Below are 22,625 nucleotides of genomic sequence, written 5' to 3'. Positions count from 1 at the left end.
AAAAGGAAAATAAAGAAATCTTGATACAAAAATGAAAACACAATACACCAAAACTTGTGGGACCCAGTAATACAGTGCTAAGAAGAAAATTTGAAATGACAAACACCTACATTAAAAAAAAACAAAGATCTCAAATAAACAATCTATCATTAAACCTCAAGTAACTAGAATAAAAGAAGAGGAAACTAAACCCAAAGTTAATAGAAGGAAGAAAATAAGAAAGATCAAAGCAAAATAAAGAAATAGAAAGTTGAAAAATAATAGAAATTGAAAGATATTCTGTGTTCATCAATGTGAGAAATCAATATTGTCAAAATGCTATTGGACAAAACAATCTACAGATTCAACGTAATTCCTATCAAAAGTCCAGTGGCATTTTTCACAGAAACAGAAATAAATCATAAAATTTGTATGAAATTACAAAAGACTATAATTACCTAAAGTGATCTGGAGCAAGAAGAACAAAGTAGGAGGTACCACACTTCTCACTTTCAAGTTATATTACTAAACTACAGTAATATATATATATATAGTGTGTATATATCTATATATACAGTAATATATATACATGTATATATATACGTATATATGTGTGTATATATACATATGAGATACTGGTATGAAAACAGTCACATAGAAGAATAGAACAGAATAGAAAGCCTACACCAATACCGTCAAAGAATCTTCAATAACATGCCCAAAACACCTAATGGAGACAGGATAGTCTCTTCAAAAAATAGCATTGGAAAAACTGGAGGCCCACATGCAAAAGAATGAAATTGGAGTGTTATACTATGCACAGGAATAAACTGAAAATTGAAAAGGAATTTAAACATAGCATCTGAAACCAAAGAATCCCTAGAAGAAAACAGGGGAAATCCTCCATAACATTGACTTTGGCATGATATTTTGGCTATGAATCCCAATGTATAGGCAAGATAAACAAAAATAAACACATGGGACTACATCAAACTAAAAGGTTGTGGCACAGTAAAAAAATAAATAAAAATAAATAAATAAATAAATAAAAATAAAAATAAAATAAAAAGTCACCCATGGAATGGTAGAAAATACTTGAAAACAATATATCTGATAATGGATTAATATCTAAAACATATAAGAAACTCATAATCAGAAAACAAATAACCTGATTAAAACATGAGCAAGAGACCTGAATAGACATTTTTTCAAAGGAAGATTTGCACATAACCAACACATGAATGAAGAGGTGTGCAAAATCACTAAACATGAGGGAAATATAAACTGAAATAAAAATGAGATGTCACATAACATCTTTCAAAATGGCTAATATCAAAAAGGCAAAAGATAAACAGTGTTGACAGGAATGTGTCAAAAAGAGAACCCTTATAGAGTTTTGGTGGAATGTAAATTGGTAAAACCATTATGGAATACAGCATGGAGACTCCTCAAATAATTAAAGACGTACCATATGTTGCAGCAATTATACTTTTAGGCATAAAAGTATATACCTGTGGGTGTGTTGGCTCACACCTGTAGTCCCAGCACTTTGAGAGGCAAGGCAGGCAGATTACCTGAGGTCAGGAGTTCAAGACCAGAGTTGCCTACATGGCAAAACCGCATGTCTACTAAAAAAAAAAAAAAAATTAGCCAGGTGTGGTGGTGGGCACCTGTAATCCCAGCTACTTGGGAGGCTGAGGCAGGGAGAATTGTTTGAACCTGGGAGGCAGAGGTTGCCGTAAGCCAGGATCGTGTCACTGCACTCCAGCATGGGCATCAGAGTGAGACTCCATCTCAAAAAAAGGGTATATACCTTTTATATACTTTTCCTTTTATATACGATAGAAATAAAATCACTATCTTGAAGAGATATCTGCATTCCTGTGTTCATTGCAGCATTATTCACAAAAACCAAAATATGGAAACAATCTAAGTGTTGATAGATGAGTAGGTATGTAAATTGTGATATCATCTATCTGTCTGTCTATCTATCTATCTATCTATCTATCTATCTATTTATCTATCTATAATGGAATATTATTCAGTACTAAAAAGAATGAAATTCTGCCTTTTGCAGCAAAATGAATAAGCCTAGAGGATATTATGCTAAGTGAAATAAGCCAGGCAGAGAAAGAAAAATACTACAGGTACAACCATGCAAACTTGCCATTATAAGATGAATATTTTATGGAGATCTAATGTACAACAGGGTAAAAATAGTTAATAATAATGTATGCTTTAAGTTCACTGAGTGTAGATCTTAAGTATTATCCTTTCCCAACACATGACAACTATGTGAAGACATGAATATGTTAATTAGCTTGATTGTGAAAATCGTTTTAAAATATACTCGATGGGTGCAGGGTGAGAGGAGAGTGAGGGTCAAAACACTACCTGCTGGGAACTATGCTCACTAGCTGGGTGATGAAATCATTTGTACACCAAACCCCAGAAACATGCAATTACCCATGTAACCAACCTGCACATGTACCTCCTGAACCTAAAATAGAAGTTGAGAAAAGAAAAAAAAAAAGATGTCAGTTTCCTATAAGGAGCTCCAGGTTTGTTCCAAACAGTAGAGAGACAAACAGATCAAAGATGAAATATATAAAAGAGTAGGCAAAACTTCAACAACATGTGTAAGGCAATCAATTCTATATAACTCAGCAACTCCTAGGGTTCTTATCAAATAAAATCACTGATGTGTCATAACTTCTAAACTAAAAACAACACAAATGCCCATCCACAGTAGAATGAATAAATAAATTACTTTTGCTTCCCACAGTGGATACCACACAGCAATGAAACAATGAACTGCTGCTACACAAAACATAGATGATTCTCACAAATTTCAACTGAGCGAAAGAAGTCAGACTCAAAAGATTACATATAGCAAGTTTCCATTTATATGAAATTGAGGAGCAGGGAAATCCATCATGATAGATGTCACGATAATGATGACCATTGGTGAGTAACTGGTTGAGAAAGTGCAAGAGAGGGGGTGTGGGAGCTGGAAGTCGTCCATATATTGCTTGATTTAGGTGGTGATGATAGGGATATATATGCTTATAAAAATTATAATGCTATATGCTTAAGATTTATGTATTTTACTATTTGTAAGATATATATTAGTTGAAAAAATACAGCAGTGTAAAGGAAACCAGTAAAAATATGCTACTTACAATTGTAGCTTTTGTTTATCAAACAAGCATTTTGAGTAGTCTATTGATAGGTAGTTAGCAAGTTTATATTAAGCAGCCTTGCTCTGAATACTTTTTAGGATGTACCATTAAGCATTTACCTTTCTCAACTAGGGCTAATTAAAAAAAACTCAAAACCTCACGTTGTACACATTGAATATATATTATATTAATTTGTGAATTATACCACCATAAAACTAAAAATCTAATTAAAATGAGTTTGAATGAATTTTAGGGAAAATAGGATAAAGAAAATTAGGAGCTTAAGAATATGCATAGATAAAAAATAAATTGTTGATAGAAATTTTATTTATATATTTCAGAAAATCATATAAAAAGCTGTGCTAAAAGTTTCCAGAGAGAGAGTAAATAGTTCTCCTGTAGTGGATTAAAATGAGATTAGCATTGGAGTACTAGTGTAATACAACAGATAGAGTCTGAAGTCAGAGCTCAAAAATACAATATATTTGCTAAGTAATGCAAGGCAAGCTATTTAAATTTTTTGGACCTAAATTCCTGTCTGTAAGTTTGTTGAAAAAAATAAATAGGCTAATAGAGAACTTAATTTACAGGCAGTGCTAAATTATCACCTGTTACTGGAAAACATAATAGCAGTGACATTAAAAGTTTGAGTGTTGTAGAACAGTATTTTAAAAATCATTTTTTGAAGTTATATACATATTTATATTACTTCAACAATTTGCACAACATAGGAAAGAAAGCTTGCTTTGCACAGGCAACATTTTTGCCAAAGAATCTCTAAATCATCATGAATTCTCAATTAGTCCGATTAACAATAATAAAATTTTATTGTAGAAGAGGAATAATTTTTCATTAATATATTTGTACACACACATAGGGTAAATGTAATATTTTGTTACCTGCCTAGACTTTATAATGATCAAGTCAAAGTATCCAGGGTGTCCATAATCTCAAGTATTATTTCCATGTGTTAAGAACATTTCAAGTCCTTTAGCTATTTTGGAATATACAATACATTGCTGTTTATATGTAGTCACCTTACTCTGCTATGAAATATTAGAACATATGTCTTCCAAGTAACTGTATGTTTGGACCTATTAACAAACTTTTCTTTATTCCTCCCACCCACAGAAACTCTTTCCAGCCTCTGGTATCTATCTATAATTTTATTCTCTACCTCCATGAGATCAATGTTTTTAGTTTTCATGTAAGAATAAGAACATGTGATACTTGTCTTTCTGTGCCTGGCTTATTTCACCTGACACAATGACTTCCAGTTCCGTCCATCTTGCTGTAAATGAAAAAATTTCATTTTTTTATGGACAAAAAGTATTCTACTGTGTGTGTGTGTGTATATATATATATATATATATATACACATACCACGTTGTTTTTATTGATTCATCCATTGATGGACACAGGTTGATTTCATATCTCTGCTATTGTGAATAGTGCAATAAATACGAGAGTGTGGTTATCTCTTTGATATACTCATTTATTTTCCTTTGGATAAATAGCTAGTAATAAACAGCTTGCACCTCTGGTCTCAGCTACTTGGGAGACTATGGCAAAAGGATCACTTGAGCGCCTGAGGTTGAGTTTGCAGTGAGCTGTGATCACTCCACTGGATTCTGGCCTGGTTGACAGAGTGAGAACCTCTTCCTCCTAAAAAATCCTTCAGAAATGTATTGATGCCCGGTTCCCTTGGTCAGAATTTTGATTTAATGTGTTGGGAGTGTAGCACAGATGTTGGAATAAACCTCTCAAAATGATTTTAATGTGCAACCAGGTTTGAGAACCACCAAGCAAGAGTTTTTATGCATAAAGATTCCTATGCTGCATCCTAGAACTAATACATCTGAATCTCTGGGAATGGAGTATCAGAATCAGATTTGAAAAGGTTTCCTTAGTAATTCTAACGACTGACCAGTTTGGATACTGGTTTGTTAGAATAAAATGATTAGGTACCTAGTATCAACATAGCCATCCAACCTTATATTAATAACTAGGAGGGTTGGAGCCTCTGTGTTTCTTTGTTGAAAAATCTGATACTATTATTAGTTCTATGAAAACAATTGAAAATTTGGTTATTATCACCTTAAAAGTACAAAACCTATAGATATTGAAAATGTAATTATTTTTCTATAGGCATAGTTGAAATGATTTTGTAAATGTTATAAATCAGTTTCTTTATAAGCAGTTCATTTAGATAAACTTTGTTATACTGACATGATTCACTAATTTTCTAAATATGAATGGTTCAGCTCTCAGTTATTTTTAAACTAATGACCTGTGTTATACTTATTATTTTAATGGGCTTTTATGATGTTCTAGGTTTCTTTTGAATCCTGTGCCCTTCAAGTGCTTTCCAACTTTGAGAAGAAGAAATTGACCACTTGGACTACGGAACTGTACGTAACAGCTTTGAAAGTGTATTTAAAAATTAAGTCTATACGCCTTTAAATCAGTAAATTGGAAATATATTACATGTATTGTAATGACTTTCCTCAAATACAATAAATTGTTTTCTTTCCAATGGAATAGTGTTTGCATTTCTTGTTTACCTGGTTTAACACATGCAGCAGAACATAACTAGATGATTACATAAATTTCTTTTTAAGGCAAATTTATAATATAATTTATTTATGATTACAAAAACTGCCTTTTAAAAATTCTTACCTGGATATCAATGCAGTTTCACATTGTTTTTATTGTAATCTTCTTTTTATATTTGTCTGACACTGAGTTTTATTGGGCTTTTGGTTTTTTGGAAGTGGGGGATTTATCCCAATTTAGAAATTTGTATCCTTGCCGTAATACAGTCTTCCATTTTTGTTCCCCAAAACTTTCATCTGTCCGAATATCACTCAAAGGTGAAAATATTTCCCACATAAAATTATTCTGTTCCTTTAATGAAATTAGTTTCAGCTGTATATAAGTAGGAACACATTCTTTTTTCTATTTGATTCATTCTTATAGATACTTTCTTGAGGCTGTGATTACCTTTACCTTAGAGGAACTGCCCAAAAAGACTCAGGTCTTCTGTAAAAATGCTGTTGTGAATCATAGCTTCTTAACTTTTACAATATCGTGAGGTAGGGAAAGTAAGAACATTAGAAACAGAAATTAGAAGCATGGAGAAGTGAATCCTGGAGCATCCCAATGGTGAGATATCAAATAGTTCAAGAACTATTAAAGAAGACTAAGGAGGAATAGCTAGAAGCTAAATGAAGAAAGTTATCTCAAACATGAAGGAGTGATCAAATATATTAGTTCTGTTAATGCGTTAGGAAAGATGAGTTCTTAGGATTAAGCATTGGGTAGAGCAAGATTTGGGACCTTGACTTTGACAAACTTGGTGGATGTGAGGAGTAAGAGGAGGTATTCAAGAGAATGTTGTAGAGGAATTTAGTCTAGTGAGTATGGAAGACAACACTTAAGGAGTCTTGCTTTCGAGGGGATGTGAGAAATGGGTTGTTAATGGAGGATAATGTAGTATCAAAAAGCTGTTTATTTTAAGATCGATGATATAGCAGGTTTGTATGCTAATGGGACTGATTCAGTAGACAGAAAAAGCATAATGCAGGAAACAGAGGGATATTACTGAAGCCATAGACCTGGGATACAAATAGAAGGGTTGGTTTTAAAGATAGGCACATAAACAGCTCATTAGTAACAGTAGGATGAAGGGCAGATTATGGAGGTCCAGATGTTCGTAGTTCGGTAGATAAGAGGAGCATGTCAAATTTTTGTGATATTTTCTCAGTGAAATAGGAAGCAAGCTCATAAAGAGGGAGGAAGTCACCAAGGATTAAGGAACAAAAAGGAGATGTAAAATGAATAGCTAGGAATGTAGGAAAGTAAACATACTCTTAGGCAATCTGTGGTTTATTTAAGTAGTATCAGTCAATGTGGTTTTGTGTTTTTTCCAGTTGAGTTCAGCATAGGTGCTGAACTGAAAAAGTACAGAATTCAGTTTAACTAAAGGTGAGATTTCTCTAGGTGAATAAAACAGTCAGTGATGAGATGTTGATACATTTAAGAGAACGATAATGAAAGAGGGATATGGAAAGTAATCTGGGTTAAGGAGTGAAGTGAGAAAATAAAGAGGGTTGAGACAGTGGAAAATGGAATGATCAATTGTAGATTGCAGTGTAGTTGAAGATGCAATGGACTTCTTGAGGTAGAAACTAGAAATTTGGGGCATTTGAATAAGAGAGGGGTGACTGAAATGGAAAATATTAGAGTATAATAGTTTATAATATTACTAAGTATAGTATACTAAGTATAGTAGAATAGTACTAAGTATATAGTACTTAGTGAGTATAAGTTTTACGATGTGAAGAGGGGAGTAGTGTAGAGGCAAGGTGATGGAAGGAGATGAATTCAAGAAAATGAGAACCTAGGAGATTTAAAGGATTATCTAAATGAATTCTGAAATCTCAAGAAGAACTGTGCTGAGTGCTTGTAGTCATTATTTTATCTTTACTACTCTGTGAGAAGACAGCACTTCCTTTTGTGAGTAATGGAAAGTTCTTTAATGTGTCAACTGTAAGATACTTTATTACATTTAATTGTCTTTAGTAATGCATGGTAATAAATAATGAGCTCAGTAGGATTATTCAGTAGATATGTGAGCTAGCCCCCTGTGTCAGATATCTAAGAGGTACAACTGATGATTTTCAAGAGGAATAGAGAGTTCTCATCCCAGGGGCTTAAGCTGCAAAATATCCCATCCTATATTTTCTGAAAACAAACGTTATATAGAGCGTCCACATAAAAGCTAACAGGAAATATTACACACACACACACACACACAACATTGAAAAAGCATCAGGAAAGATATACCCTGTACCCAACATGCACAAGATCTAAGCAATGAAGAAAATCTAGGAAATCAAATAAGACTAGAACATCTATGACTAATATATAAATACTTGAGGCGGTTATATCCATTTAAAAGGTGTCAATTAGACATGAAAGAAAGAGGCCAGTGCAGTGGCTCATGCTTGTAATCCCAGCACTTTGGGAGGCCAATGCAGGCGGATCAACTTGAGGTCAGGGGTTTGAGACCAGTTTGGCCAACATGGTGAGACTCCGTCTCTACTAAAAATACAAAAAAAAATTGCTGGTTATGGTTGCACGTGCCTGTGGTTCCAGCTACTTAGGAGGCTGAGGCAGGAGAATCATTTGAACCCGGAAGTAGAGATTGCAGTGAGCTGAGATTGCACCATTGCACTCCAGCTTGGGTGATGGAGTGAGATTAAAATATATATATATATTTTTTTTACATAAGAAATTTTATTTTAATTTTTTTGTAAATTATAAAATAGCAATTAATACGGTATTTATATACCAGAATCTTTGAATATCCAAAATTGAAGAAGATGTGAGCAATTTTATGAAACTTTTCAAAGCTTAGAAAAAGGTAACTACACAAAATACCAATATATGTTGTTTATGAGAACATTAGATGAAGTCAGTCACGAAAACATGCATAGAAATGATCATATAAACTTGGAAGAAATTGAATGTCTTGCTGTCAAAGGAAAGGATGGAGATGTAAGAGACTGAGGTTGAATGTGAGAAGCTCTGTATATATTGCATTTGTCTTAAAAATATATATTTAAACTCGCATTTCTTGTTTTTCAAATGTTCACTCCAATGAAAATTCTTTTATTTTTCCTCTTACAGCTTTAATTTCTGATCTCATATATGCAATGTACTGTTGTTCAGAAATATCATTGATCTTCCCTGCAAATGAAATGCTCCCATCCTGTTGAATTTGGGAATGTCCATGTGATTTGCTTTGGCTGTGAAATGTAAGCAGAAAGAGTGTTTTACTTTGGGGACTTCCCGATTGCGAAAGCATGTGTCAAAATGAAGTTTTTGTGACATTACAAAGGGACTAATAAGAGTGCCTTTGTTGATCCTTGTTGAACATGAGAAACTTGGTTATTGTAAGCCACTGAAAAATTTTAGTTTCTTTTATTACTCAAGAATAAACTATTCTGTCCTGATTGATACAGCCACATTTCCTTCAGCTCTTTGATTTTCATATTGCCATTAGGATGTAGAAAGTCAAGAGAAGAATAAATCATAGGATCAGAGAATGTTAACAGTGAAAAGAGACTATTGGAATAAATTTTTTCAATGGTTTCCAGACTTTGGGTTCCAAGTAATCAGTAATATTTCAGAAAAAGTAGTAAAAGATATTTCCATATAAAAAATAATGACATTTAACTTTGAAAAAAAAAAACCTATCATTGCTAGGCATAATGGGTCTAGCTTGTAATCCCAACAACTTGGGAGGCTGAGGAGGGAGGATCACTTAAGCCCAGGAGTTCGAGCCCGCAGTGAACCATGACTGCATCTCCACGCTCCAGCCTGGGTGACACAGGGCTACCTCAACAACAACAACCACCAAAGCTGTCATTAATACATTGTTACTCTGTCTCTCTTCCCATCCTCCTTACCACTTAGTCTTATATCTAATCTTATTAAACAAAATCTAAGGAAAAGACAAGAAAAAGGATGTTTGCATCTATACTGAACATGGTTGACTTTTTTCTTGTCATTATTTTCTAGACAACACAGTATCCCAACTTTTGACATAGCATTTATGTTGCATTAGTTATTATAAGTAATCTGAGATGATGTAAACGTTATATGCAAATACTACATTTTATATAAAGGACTCGAGTAGTTATTACTTAAAGTATCCATGGTGGTTCCTGGAACCAATTCCTCATGGATATGGAGGGAGGAGGAATCACTGTAGTTAAACAAATAATCACTTGAAAACTTAAAACCTTTTGCATGTTGAATACAGTCATTCACCACATAAATGATGGTGGTCCAGTTAAGTTTATTACACCATATTTTTATCGGAAGTTTCCTATGTTTAAATGTATTTAGATACACAAGTACACTGTGTTACAGTTGCCTATAGTATTCAGTACAATAGCATGCTTTACAGGTTTGTAGCCTAGGAGAAATAGGCTAAGCCATCTAGGTTAATGAAGTCCATTCTATGACATTTACACAGTGGCTTAATTACCTAAGGGCTTTGTCTTCAGAACCTACTCTTGTCATTAAGCAATGCATGACTGTAGTTGGACAAAAAATAATTATGCAGGCATACCTTTGGCACTGTCCTAATTCTTACCAGCATCCATGATTGCTTAAATTTGCATTGGAAAGACTTCAAAAAGCAGCGATATATTAGGACAATATATTTGCAATACATGACAAAGGATAACAACATAAGAACCCGAAACACTCAAGAAGAAAAAAAAATAAAGCAAAACTAGATGGGAAAAGGAAGAAGCAAATTTCAAGAGAAAACTTAAAAGGCCAAAAAATGTGAAATGATGTTCAGCCTTGCTAGTAATTGGGAAAAACACAAATCTTTTTTTTTTTTTTTTTTTTTTTTTTTGAGAGGAGTCTCCCTCTGTCGCCCAGGCTGGAGTGCATTGGCGCGATCTGGGCTCACTGCAAGCTCCGCCTCCCAAGCTCAGGCCGCCATTCTCTTGCCTCAGCCTCCAGAGTGGCTGCGAATACAGACGCCCGCCACCATGCCTGGCTAATTTTTTGTGTTTTTCGTAGAGACAGGGTTTCACTGTGTTAGCCAGGATGGTCTCCGTCTCCTGACCTTGTGATCTGCCCACCTCAGCTTCCCAAAGTGCTGGGATTACAGGAGACACCACTTCCGAACCAAATCATTTTAAATCTATTATGCAAAAATTAGAGCTATGATAATATTAATTTTTGGTGGGCATGGGGCAAAAGGTACTATAATATACTGCTACTAGAGAGTAAAAATTGATAAATTTCTAAGGGCAATTTTGCATAATGTGAAAATATAAAAATGTGCTTCAAGTTTCACCTACGTTTAGCCTACAGAATTACCCATGTGTAAACATGTATACAGATGTTCATTATAACACTTCTTATAAAAACAAAATATTTGGAAATAAATGTTCATATTAACAAGCACATACCATATGATCTTAGTCCAGTTAGAATATTCTGTTTTATTTCAATCCTTTAAAAGACTCCACTTCTGACTCAATATAGACAATTAAAAAAAGGATGTGTTCTCCCTTTGTGCATTTGGTCAGATAAATTAAAAAATACACCTCATGCTAGCCTCACCAAACTGGAATAAGCCTTTGGAAAGAAGTTGTCCTTGAAGCTTGTATCTGACATTGTAGCAGGAGGAGCCACAGACAAAACCTCTCAGACACCGAGTTGTAGAAGGAAGGGCTTTATTCAGCTGGGAGCATCGGCCAGCTACTGTCTCAAAATCTCAGCTCCTCAAATGCACAATTTCTGTCATTGTTAAGGGCTCACAACACTAAATATTTCACATGAAAGGGTCGTGATTGATTTGAGCAAGCAAGGGATACGTGACAAGGACTACATGCACCGCTGGTCAGGCAGAAATAGAACAGGGCAGGGAGTTCCGCAGAGTTCTTTTATACAATGTCTGGAATCTATGAATAATATCGGCTTCTAAATCATAAGTTGATTTTTAACTACTGGGTTTAGGCCAGTCAGGCCCAGGCCTGGTTTCGGGCCTGGCGCCAGGCTGCCTGTCATTGGTTTTACTTCCTTGTTGTTTTTACTGAATAGAAAACAAGATAAAACAATAGGAGAGTGTCTTTCTCTCCTCTCAATATCAGCACTGGATTGTAGAATGTGTTGCTGATTTTGACCTTGTATTCAAGTTAACTGTTCCCCTTGGTATCTGTACATATCTTTGATTTCAGTCTTTACTACAAGTGGCTTGGTCACTTCATGGCTAAAAACGTGCTTGTGGAAGACAAGTCTGGCTTGGTGAGTCTGTGTGGTCAGCAGTCTCTGATCTGTGCAGGGTATTAATGTGTTCAGGGCTCAGTGTTCTGGGATTTGTCTAGAGGCTGGTAAGGGCTCCTGGACCACTTGTTTCTGTCCTGTCTGTCTGTCAGGGTTGGAAAGTCCAAGCCATAGGACCCAGTTTCCTTTCTTAGCTTATGTTGTCTGCCAGAGCACCGTGGGCTGTTACTTGCCTTGAGTTGGAAGGGTTTCACATTTATACCTGTAAATGTATTCATCCTTTTGATTTATGTAAAGTTTTTTTGTACTCAATTCTCGATCTTTAAAGAGATGACAACAAATTTTGGTTTTCTACTGTTACGTGATAACATTAGGCCCCAGCAACAGGTCACTATGTAAGGAAAAATAAAAGTGCTGCCAGAACCAAAGAAAAACATTAATATCTAAAAGGTCATTTAGATGATATCCATGAGAGACTTTTTAATGTTCTTCACCTGTTAGGATTATTATTGATAATCCTTTTCAAATTATGAATAAACAGTTTGCCCTCAAGTATTTGTTCATGCTAATATTAACTTTGTCAAATGTGCTTCTTACAGGAATATAAATAGATTCTGGAAAGGACACTGTCAACTTCAAAGCAAAATGAAGTTCTTTCTGTTGCTTTTCACCATTGGATTCTGCTGGGCTCAGTATTCGCCAAATACACAACAAGGACGGACATCTATTGTTCATCTGTTTGAATGGCGATGGGTTGATATTGCTCTTGAATGTGAGCGATATTTAGCACCCAAAGGATTTGGAGGGGTTCAGGTGGGTATGATTCATAGTATAAATTGCAGAATTCACTGTGCTTGTAGTAAATAGCATTCTGATCTTATCTGTGAAGCTTGGGCAACATTTTACTTCACAGGTAGTATTCTAAGTAAAAGAGATTCCTGAGGAAAAATCTACGTAGTATTCTCGGCAACTTTATATTTTGTTTCTGAGATAATCTTTCTTCAACAAGAGCCCTGCAATGTGCTGCTAATACTTTCAAGAGATAGCTGCATCTACCAAGATTCAAGAATTTTTTATATTATTGATTAGTTTCTAGAACATTCAATGATATAGAGTAAGACACAATTTGGTACTTATGAAGACTGTTTAATTTGTAGGTCTCTCCACCAAATGAAAATGTTGTAATTCAGAACCCTTTCAGACCTTGGTGGGAAAGATACCAACCAGTTAGCTATAAATTATGCACAAGATCTGGAAATGAAGATGAATTTAGAAACATGGTGACTAGATGCAACAATGTTGGGGTAAGTGAATTCTAGTTTCCTTTAAAAATAACAGACAGGAAAATGATTTCTCTCTCTTCTTTCTTGCTCCTTTTCAGCAGAAAGTTTTCCATATTTTATTTTTTAAATTTTACTTCATACTTTAAAACTCAAAATTAACCGTTGCCTTATGTTCAACTTTTGTAAATATTTGTGTATGTGCTCTCTATCTACTAAAGAAATAGGTTAAAGTTTAAAGCAGAATTTCCTTCTAAAGCAAAACATCAAATTTTAACTTTTATACCTATCCATATTTCCTGGAAAGACTTTTCTGGTTAGGAGTTATAATTCCAGTTATAATATTTGCTCTCATTTTTAGGTGACTTGTCTCTCCATCCCTAATTCTTTGGTTTTTTGTGGTGAATAGGTAGCTTATCTATTTAATGAGGAGCAGAATTTGAGACTAATAGCTACCTTATTTGTCTTCAAAATCTTAGTAGAGAGTACAGGCTTTCTCCGGGTGACCGACTGTAATTCCCAAAACAGTAACCTTTCCAGTCTCATCTGAGTTTTGTCTCCCCGAAATGGGCTTTTTGCGTTTCCTCCTATTTATGGTAGTTTCTGGTTCTCTCAATTTATCATTCCTATAAATATTTGACCAAGTGTCTAGAAGGACTGTAGGTGTTTAGTTCACATTACTTTCCTTTCACGGTTGATTTTTGATCTTGTAGGAAAATAGTTATAAGATATCATGAAATATTTTGGAGTTTTATTAACATACTATAAACTTGAATCAATAATGCTTTAAATTTCTACCTCTCTGTAAGTCACACTGAAGTAGAAACTTTGCTTTCTAGGTTCGTATTTATGTGGATGCTGTAATTAATCATATGTGTGGTAATGGTGTGAGTGCAGGAACAAGCAGTACCTGTGGAAGTTACTTCAACCCTGGAAGTAGGGACTTTCCAGCAGTCCCATATTCTGGATGGGATTTTAATGATGGTAAATGTAAAACTGGAAGTGGAGATATCGAGAACTACAATGATGCTACTCAGGTAAATTTTTTTATGAGAATTGTCTGAATAAGGAGTGATATACGCCTTTTCTTGTAGACATCTAGCTAATTGAACTTCATTTTAAATATGAATTTAGATCTCTTAGGGACACGGGTTAACAAGTTTGACTACTTTAAGAAACTCAAATCGATATTTAAAAACCTTTAAATATCGATTTGAGATTTTTAAATAATACACATTTGCCCACTTTTAAAAAGCTCCCAACCGATTGAAAAGCTCATCGACTTTATTTCCTAAATTCTCTATTTTCTATTAGAAAATATTTTAAAGATACATCTATAGTAGAATGTGGGCATCCCCAGTGCCCAATGCAAGGAAGTCACTGTAGACTATCTATTGAGGAATCACAGAATAAATGAATAATCAAATGGATTCTCAGGTGAAAAATGAGGTTTTATATATCAATCATAACATTTTTACCTCAACAGGTCAGATATTGTCGTCTGGTTGGTCTTCTTGATCTTGCACTGGAGAAAGATTATGTGCGTTCCGAGATTGCTGAATATATGAACCATCTCATTGACATTGGTGTTGCAGGGTTCAGACTTGATGCTTCCAAGCACATGTGGCCTGGAGACATAAAGGCAATTTTGGACAAACTGCATAATCTAAACAGTAGCTGGTTCCCTGAAGGAAGTAAACCTTTCGTTTACCAGGAGGTACATCAATACATATATGCATGTAAAATATCATCTTATTCATTAGAAAATAATGGCAGAATTAATTAAAAATGCAATTTCTATAGGATAAGGACTGAGTCATTTATATAAAACAGTGTTCTTTACCTCTTCTTCTTCACATACAGCATATCTAATTCTTTATCACAACAGGTTTTATGGAGGTACACAGAATGTAGGATACTGATAATAGTTATGTCTTTATTTTCTTTGGAAAATGAGATGAGTTAATATTAAGAAATGTCAGTCAGATAGCAAATGTTGTATTAGTGTGAGCTGTTATTATTATCATTGATGTACGAGACTAAAAATCAGGTAAGTATTCTCACAGAACAACAGGTAACTTTGACATTATGTTTCTTTCAATGTTGTAGTGTATTCTTTATCAAAAAGAATATAAGAATATTAGCTGTTGAGATAATAAGAAAACCATTTTGAGCATTTCATATAACAAATAGGACCAGGCATGGTGGCTTGTGCATGTAATCTCAGCACTTTGGGAGGCTGCGGCAGGAGGATTGCTTGAGGCCGGGAGTTTGGGACCATCCTGGGTGATATAGCAAGATGGTGTCTCTAAAAAAAAAAAGCAAAACAAGACAAAAACAAATAACAAATAGCTTAAAGCTATTTTTTATATAATATTAACTTATTGGTTAAAATGCTTTAAAGTCCTTATGCAAAATGTCATTTTTTCCTAAATTTCTACTAGATAATTGATCTGGGTGGTGAGCCAATTAAAAGCAGTGACTACTTTGGAAATGGCCGGGTGACAGAATTCAAGTATGGTGCAAAACTCGGCACAGTTATTCGCAAGTGGAATGGAGAGAAGATGTCTTACTTAAAGTAAATTAATACAACTTTTCCCCTGAATTATTTCATAGATTTATTAGTCATAGTATCCCAGTGTGAGTTATCTTCTGGAACATTCTTATTCAGACAACTATCAAGGAGTCAACTGTTAATGATAAGTATTCTAGTGCCCTAAACTCTAATCAATCATCTTTTGTATTTAGAGTGTCTGTCACAAGAGAGTATGCCTAGTAATGCTAAACATTCCCTAGGAATTTTCATCTAAGTACGAGATGAATATACTGGATTTGACTGATGTTTGCATATAATCTTTTAAAGCCAGGTTATTATTAAAATGATCCTATCATTTATAAGATATGTACAAAGTGTCCATACTGTAGAATTTACATATATTATATGAATTAAAAATATGAAAATATTTACATTATAACAATACAGTATTGAAGCCGTATTTAAAATTAGTTTGACATTCTGTATAATGTAATATGGATATTGATCCTTCTGGAGTGCCTCTAAATTATAATGTGCTGAAACCTCTGAAAGGACCTTTTTAATAACAAAAATCTTATATTTGTAATATGAATATAAGTATTCCATACTTGTATATACGAATATGGACTACATATGTAGATTACACACGTGTGTGTATATGGTGTGTGTATATATATTTGAGTGTGTGTTTGTGTGTGTGTGCATATATATATATATATACACATATCTTACAGAATAACCATTTAATTAGAGAAAGAATTTTATCTTCAGATGCCATGCCATGCAGAAAGAGATGCACAGTTAAGTTACTCTCAAACTGTTGTGAAATGATACATCAACGTATATCTTATTTTTCAAAAATAGGAACTGGGGAGAAGGTTGGGGTTTCATGCCTTCTGACAGAGCACTTGTCTTTGTGGATAACCATGACAATCAACGAGGACATGGGGCTGGAGGAGCCTCTATTCTTACCTTCTGGGATGCCAGGTAGAAAACCAAGTTCTCTATTTTTTAACACATCTTTTAATGATGGTAAGAATATTCTGATATTCTATGATAATATAATTATGTAACTTTCAGGCTGTATAAAATGGCAGTTGGATTTATGCTTGCACATCCATACGGATTTACACGAGTAATGTCAAGCTACCGTTGGCCAAGACAGTTTGAAAATGGAAAAGTAAGTTTTGGAGTTGTTTGAACTGTCATTTTCTCAAAAAACAGGAGGCAATCTTGTTTTAACTTAATATGACAACTATTAATTGTATATTTATTCAACAAATAATTGATTGTAAACCTGATACAGGGCTGTGATTTTAGTAATGCAGGTTATATTAAAGGAGTAAAATTTATATTCTCCATTGACAAAGAGTATGCAAGCCTTTTCAGAGATATGACAAGCATCCCCCTAGCCCGCAGGAAAGAAAAAAAAAAAAAAACACTTAAAAATAAGAGCTAGACACAGGGATTAAAATATATACTTTGAATAAGTACCTACCTCAGGGTTAATAGGAAGATTATACATACCAATACTTTTAGAGAACTTAAAACATCATCTGCCAATAGTGAGAACAATATAAATGTTTGTTAAATATTTTTAAAAAGGTATATGGAATAGAAAGAAATGATTCAGTTGAGCTGTTAAATAGGGAAAGTATATAATAAGAGGAAGGAAATTATGTGTATTAAATAATAGAAATTTAGAGAGTATTCTAAGAAAGGTAAGAATGAGAAAAATCTTTGGGAGTATGGTAAAGACATTTATCTGATGCGTAGTTTCAAAAAGGAACAGAGAAATAAGAGCGTAAAGATATTTGGAAAGCTAGTAGAAGGTTTTCTTTTAAACTAAAGGGTTCAGAAACAGCATCAGAGACTTCAGATCTAAAGCAGAAATTCCTCCTTCCTATGAGTCACACAGATATCAAGCTAGCTTTTTTTAGATTCCTTTCAGTTTGAGAAGTCCGCTACTTCGTATAGCAACTGATTCCATTGTTAAACATCTTTAATATTTAGAAGGTGTACTTTTATATTGAGCCAACTTCTCATAATTTCTACTGATTGGTCTTATTTCTGATGTTAGGAGTCACAGAGTATTTTTATTTTTTTTATTACTATAACTTTTCCACTTTGCCAAGACTGCTGCATGCTAAAAACTCTTAGTTTTGTTCACTTTTCGCCATATGACATGATTCTAAGGTCAACACTGAAAAACTTCCTACAGTTACTCTGGTTTTTTTAATTAAGATTTTTAAAAGTGCCAATCAGAAAAACATAATATTAAAACTGGTGTCAATTTATAGAAAATGTTCAGATGTATTGTTTTATACATTTATCTAAACAGAAGCATGATAGACTCTAATATTTAATGAGCACATGTCATGTTCAAGGCATTTTCACATATATTACTATATTTTATATCAAAAAACTATATTCCCATTTTACAAATGAGGAAACTGAGACACAGAGAAATTATGTATATTGATTAAATTTTCTTAGCTACTAGTAATAGAGCCTATGTTTTAATCCTGGTGTTTCTGGTACTAATGCCCTTCCCATTTCAATGACATTGCATGGCTTACAGTGATGTTAAGAAGCCCTTGCAGGCCAGGTGCAGTGGCTCACACCTGTAATCCCAGCACTTTGCAAGACCAGGCAAGAAGATCAGCTGACCTGAGGAGTTGAAGACCTATCTGGGCAAGCTAGCAAGACCTCGTCTCTACTGAAAATTTTTTAAAAATTAGCTGATTGCGATGGTGCACACCAACAGTCTTAGCTACTTGGGAGGCTGAGATGGGAGGTTCACTTGAGCCTGGGAGATCAAGGCTGCAGTGAGCTATGATCATGCCACTGTACTCCAGCCTGGGTGACAGAGCAAAGAAGCCTGTGCAGTTCCTTGGAATGAAAAGGAGAGGATAAAAATTTGTTACCTTTGTTTGAAATATGCCAAAAGAAAACCAGAGGATAGAGAGATGATGAAGACCCAGTAAAGGGCTGTAAACATTAATGAAGGCATTGGATTCTAGATAAAGTCACTGACTGCAGAGACACAAGTAGCAGGATAGGTTGAGTTTGGTGTAAAGGAGAAGGAAGAGGTAAATACATGCATGTTAAAATTTGGCTTTTCCCCCCTTACTTAAGGATGTTAATGATTGGGTTGGGCCACCAAATGATAATGGAGTAATTAAAGAAGTTACTATTAATCCAGACACTACTTGTGGCAATGACTGGGTCTGTGAACATCGATGGCGCCAAATAAGGTGAGAATATGTATTTAGATATGTCCTCTAATAGTAAACTTTCCTTAGCATTTTATTTAAAACTGTTGAAGTTTAAGAATATCATCGTTTTATATATGTTATTGTGTTTGTAGGAACATGGTTACTTTCCGCAATGTAGTGGGTGGCCAGCCTTTTACAAACTGGTATGATAATGGGAGCAACCAAGTGGCTTTTGGGAGAGGAAACAGAGGATTCATTGTTTTCAACAATGATGACTGGTAAGTAAATATCAATTAAAAATAATATTATGTACCAGTATGCTCTTGGTTTATTCTTTTTTTTCTATTCATTGACATTTATCATTTAGTCAGTGGAGCGAGAAGACAATAGAGATCAAAATCGGGCAGGAGTAAAAAGATGATGGCTGTTACTCCTTCATTCTCCTGTTTTCATAAGGGCTTTCTGTTGTAAGCAGAGTCCTTTCTGTGCACCCTTACAATATCTTATGCATGTATTGAATGCACATACATATGCTCACCTACACATGCCACAAAATACACAAAGTAATTAATATGAGGATTGTGAAATCATTAAAAGCACGTGTCTTATAGTCCTGTTTTTTTAATCATGGAAAAATGCTGCCTCAGTACTAATATATCTTTATTTCTAACTCTTTTTCTCAATGACTGCTCTATGTAGTTTTTTGGTATACTTTCTTCACTTCTCTGTCTCCTTGTGACAAATAACATTTTTTAAAGCATATGCATAAATAATATGTATCTTGTGGTTAGTGATTTGCTTCAGGAGATTTGAGTTTTAGTTCTGAAACTTCTCATTATTGGTCTTTCATCTGTGATTCTTATATCCTTTACCTGAAGTATAAATGATTCCCTAATCTATAGCTCCGAAGAAAGACCTCCTTGCAAACAGTTGAATTGTCTCTGTCCAAGGCCAACTGATACTCATACTTAGCTCATTCTAGTATAAATTATATTTCACTGATGAAAAATAAATACATACATAAATATATAAATCTAGTTGATCTCTTTCCTGCCAAAAAAGCCCATGTCTAGTTCTTTAATTTCTTTCTTTTGTGAGTGAAAATACCAAACTAAATTTTTGTGAGAAAGCTTTATATTTCAAACTATCATTTCTTCATAGAAATGCTAGATTGTTTTTACATATGCCCCAAATTCTTTTTGATCTTATGGGGAAAAAAAGAGGTTAAAAAATAATACCTTTAAATTTTTAAAAGTAATTTGTATTAAGTTCAGTTGAGAACAAATTTGATTTTAACAAGGTAGCACTTTTATCAAAGTGTGACCATTCCTGCCAATCTTCAGTGATATTCTTCAACTTTGATTTTTTGGCAATATTTTCACTATGGACCAGGGAATTGCTACATTTTCTGTAAGGTTACTTTTGGTCCTAGAAAGCTATTTACACCTACTAGGGAGGCATATGGGTTTTCTTCTTAATGAGACTTCACTGCTTAGGGTTCTACAACATAAAGTTATGCTCTTTATTTGTGTTAGCCTGTATTATTGATTTTCATTGTATTGAAGTTAAATCTGAAATTTTATTTTACAGGTCATTTTCTTTAACTTTGCAAACTGGTCTTCCTGCTGGCACATACTGTGATGTCATTTCTGGAGATAAAATTGATGGCAATTGCACAGGCATTAAAATCTACGTTTCTGATGATGGCAAAGCTCATTTTACTATTAGTAACTCTGCTGAAGATCCATTTATTGCAATCCATGCTGAATCTAAATTATAAAATTTAAAATTAAATGGATATCCTCAAAACAATATCCAAGTGTGTTTCTTTTCTTACATGTACAGTAATACTTCTACTTCATTAGTTTTTAGTAAAATCTCTAATTAGTAATCAACTTGTAAAATTCACAAAAACACTCAATAGTATTAAAATTCCACTTAATTATTGAATAATTGTAAGAGAATAACAGTCAGCATGTTGTTGTGCTTTAGAAGACTGACTTTAACCTGTTTAAGCTATGAACTCAGAAAAGCATCTTAACCAATATGTTTGTTGTCATTAGCATCATTTACCCAGCTGCGTACCTTTAATTTTTGTCATTCTATAATTCTTCCAAGGCGTGTTTTTATCAGTTAGTTAGGGATAGCTGGTTTGATGTTGATTCCCAAGCAAAGTTAGCCCGGTTGTATGCTTTTTATAATACGCAAGTACTTTTGCTGTTAATAAGGTTAAAAAGTAGAAGAAACGTAAATTATACAATCTACAGTTCTCAATTCTATTGAGCTCACTGGAATCTTCTCCTACTTTATAGTCTTTCTTCTTTTTCATTTTTTTCCTAATTGCTTAGACTTGTTGTTTATGACTTTTTGTTCTTTTTCTTATTCTACAATATGGATATTTATTTAGGGCTTTCATGACACCTTGTAGTCTGGGTTTTCTTCCCAATTCTCTACCTATTCATTCTTCTTCATCTTGACTTTAAATATGGAATTCATTAGGGCTCTCATCTAGGTTTCCTTATAACTCTCAGTTGTTTTGTTTATGCTTAAATGAGAACATAGAGGCCACAACTCAGAAACTGTCTATTCTTTTCACCTATAAAGTGTCTCTCCCACAAAGCAGATTCACTGTGCATTGGTACCACTTCGGCTCACTGCATCTTGGGCTGCAGTTTCTACTATTTGATTGAGTCCAGTGATTTAGAACATACACACAGAAAGTTGCATGAAGCAGGCCTATTGCTTATGGATAGGCATCAAGTGACACAGAAGCCTGGCATTCATAAAGAGCCAGCCTCCCAAGACTCAGACCATTTGCCCAGAGTGGTGAAGTCTCATTTGCACCACAGCTGAGGGACTCTTGAAAGAAGCCTGCCCCGTGTTTTATAACCCAGGCATCACATGATACACTGGGCTAAAGCACTTAAGGAAATGCTGTTCTCAGAGACACAGTAAGAGAGTCTGAGCCTTATCTCAGGATGTTGCATTCCCAGCTCATTCTACAGCTATTCTTGAGAAGCACAAGTGAGAGAGGGGGAAAAACTGGGTTGCTCCAAGGCCACTTGGAGAGCTGTCCTGCATCTTCCCCTAGCATTTTCCTTTTTTTTCTCCTACTATAATAAAGAAAGTACATGTCACTCTAAGAAAGGCCATTTTCTCTGCTTAAGTTAATGATACCATTCCATTTTTATCTTTTGGAGGACTTTAGATTATCCTCCCTCTTTTGATTGAGCAGTCTTTCCCTTTCTTCTGCATTAGTCATCCTAGATGACATGTATTACTGTCTTTTAATTAAAAACATCTATTACTGCCCTCATATATTCTTCTTGGTATATTTCTTTGCTCATTTCCTTGCTCCCTGTCCTAATTAAACATCTCTTTTTATCACACTGTCTCCACATCCTCAGCCTAGGTCATTATTCATCTCTCTACTGTCCAGTTTTCACCATTATCACTTCATTCAATCTGCTCTTGTCAACATCATCAAGGACATTTATGTTACCAGTCCAATATATTTCTTATTATTGCTCTTTTTCAGGTTTTCTTTTTTAACTGGATCATCTTATTCTGTTCCACCTAAGTCCTAACTTTTATCTATTTCTCTTCTTTA

The 22,625-nt window shown here is 34.3% G+C and overlaps 1 protein-coding gene across 3 annotated transcripts in view; it reads left to right on the top strand.

Annotated features, from left to right (window-relative positions):
• The window catches only part of LOC116469693 (pancreatic alpha-amylase), a 68,624-nt gene extending 47,795 nt beyond the window's left edge, over positions 1 to 20,829 (top strand). The window contains exons 1-11 of one of the 3 annotated variants that reach the window (XM_032155216.2): positions 11,848 to 12,002; positions 12,581 to 12,794; positions 13,139 to 13,285; positions 14,101 to 14,298; positions 14,748 to 14,978; positions 15,706 to 15,839; positions 16,662 to 16,784; positions 16,878 to 16,977; positions 18,936 to 19,054; positions 19,168 to 19,293; positions 20,606 to 20,816. In XM_032155216.2, the coding sequence (XP_032011107.1) occupies positions 12,627 to 12,794; positions 13,139 to 13,285; positions 14,101 to 14,298; positions 14,748 to 14,978; positions 15,706 to 15,839; positions 16,662 to 16,784; positions 16,878 to 16,977; positions 18,936 to 19,054; positions 19,168 to 19,293; positions 20,606 to 20,795 (1,536 nt within the window). In that variant the 5' untranslated portion in view covers positions 11,848 to 12,002; positions 12,581 to 12,626 and the 3' untranslated portion in view covers positions 20,796 to 20,816. Of the gene's footprint in view, positions 1 to 11,847; positions 12,003 to 12,580; positions 12,795 to 13,138; positions 13,286 to 14,100; positions 14,299 to 14,747; positions 14,979 to 15,705; positions 15,840 to 16,661; positions 16,785 to 16,877; positions 16,978 to 18,935; positions 19,055 to 19,167; positions 19,294 to 20,605 lie in introns of those variants that run through there. The other 2 variants (XM_032155215.2, XM_032155219.2) reach the window with 2 other exon arrangements.
• The last annotated feature ends 1,796 nt before the right edge of the window (positions 20,830 to 22,625 follow it).

Source organism: Hylobates moloch, unplaced genomic scaffold, assembly GCF_009828535.3.
Source record: "Hylobates moloch isolate HMO894 unplaced genomic scaffold, HMol_V3 SCAFFOLD_5, whole genome shotgun sequence".
Classification (NCBI taxonomy): domain Eukaryota; kingdom Metazoa; phylum Chordata; class Mammalia; order Primates; family Hylobatidae; genus Hylobates; species Hylobates moloch.
Note: the sequence above shows the minus strand (reverse complement) of the source record. Positions and strands in the feature narration are given on the sequence as shown.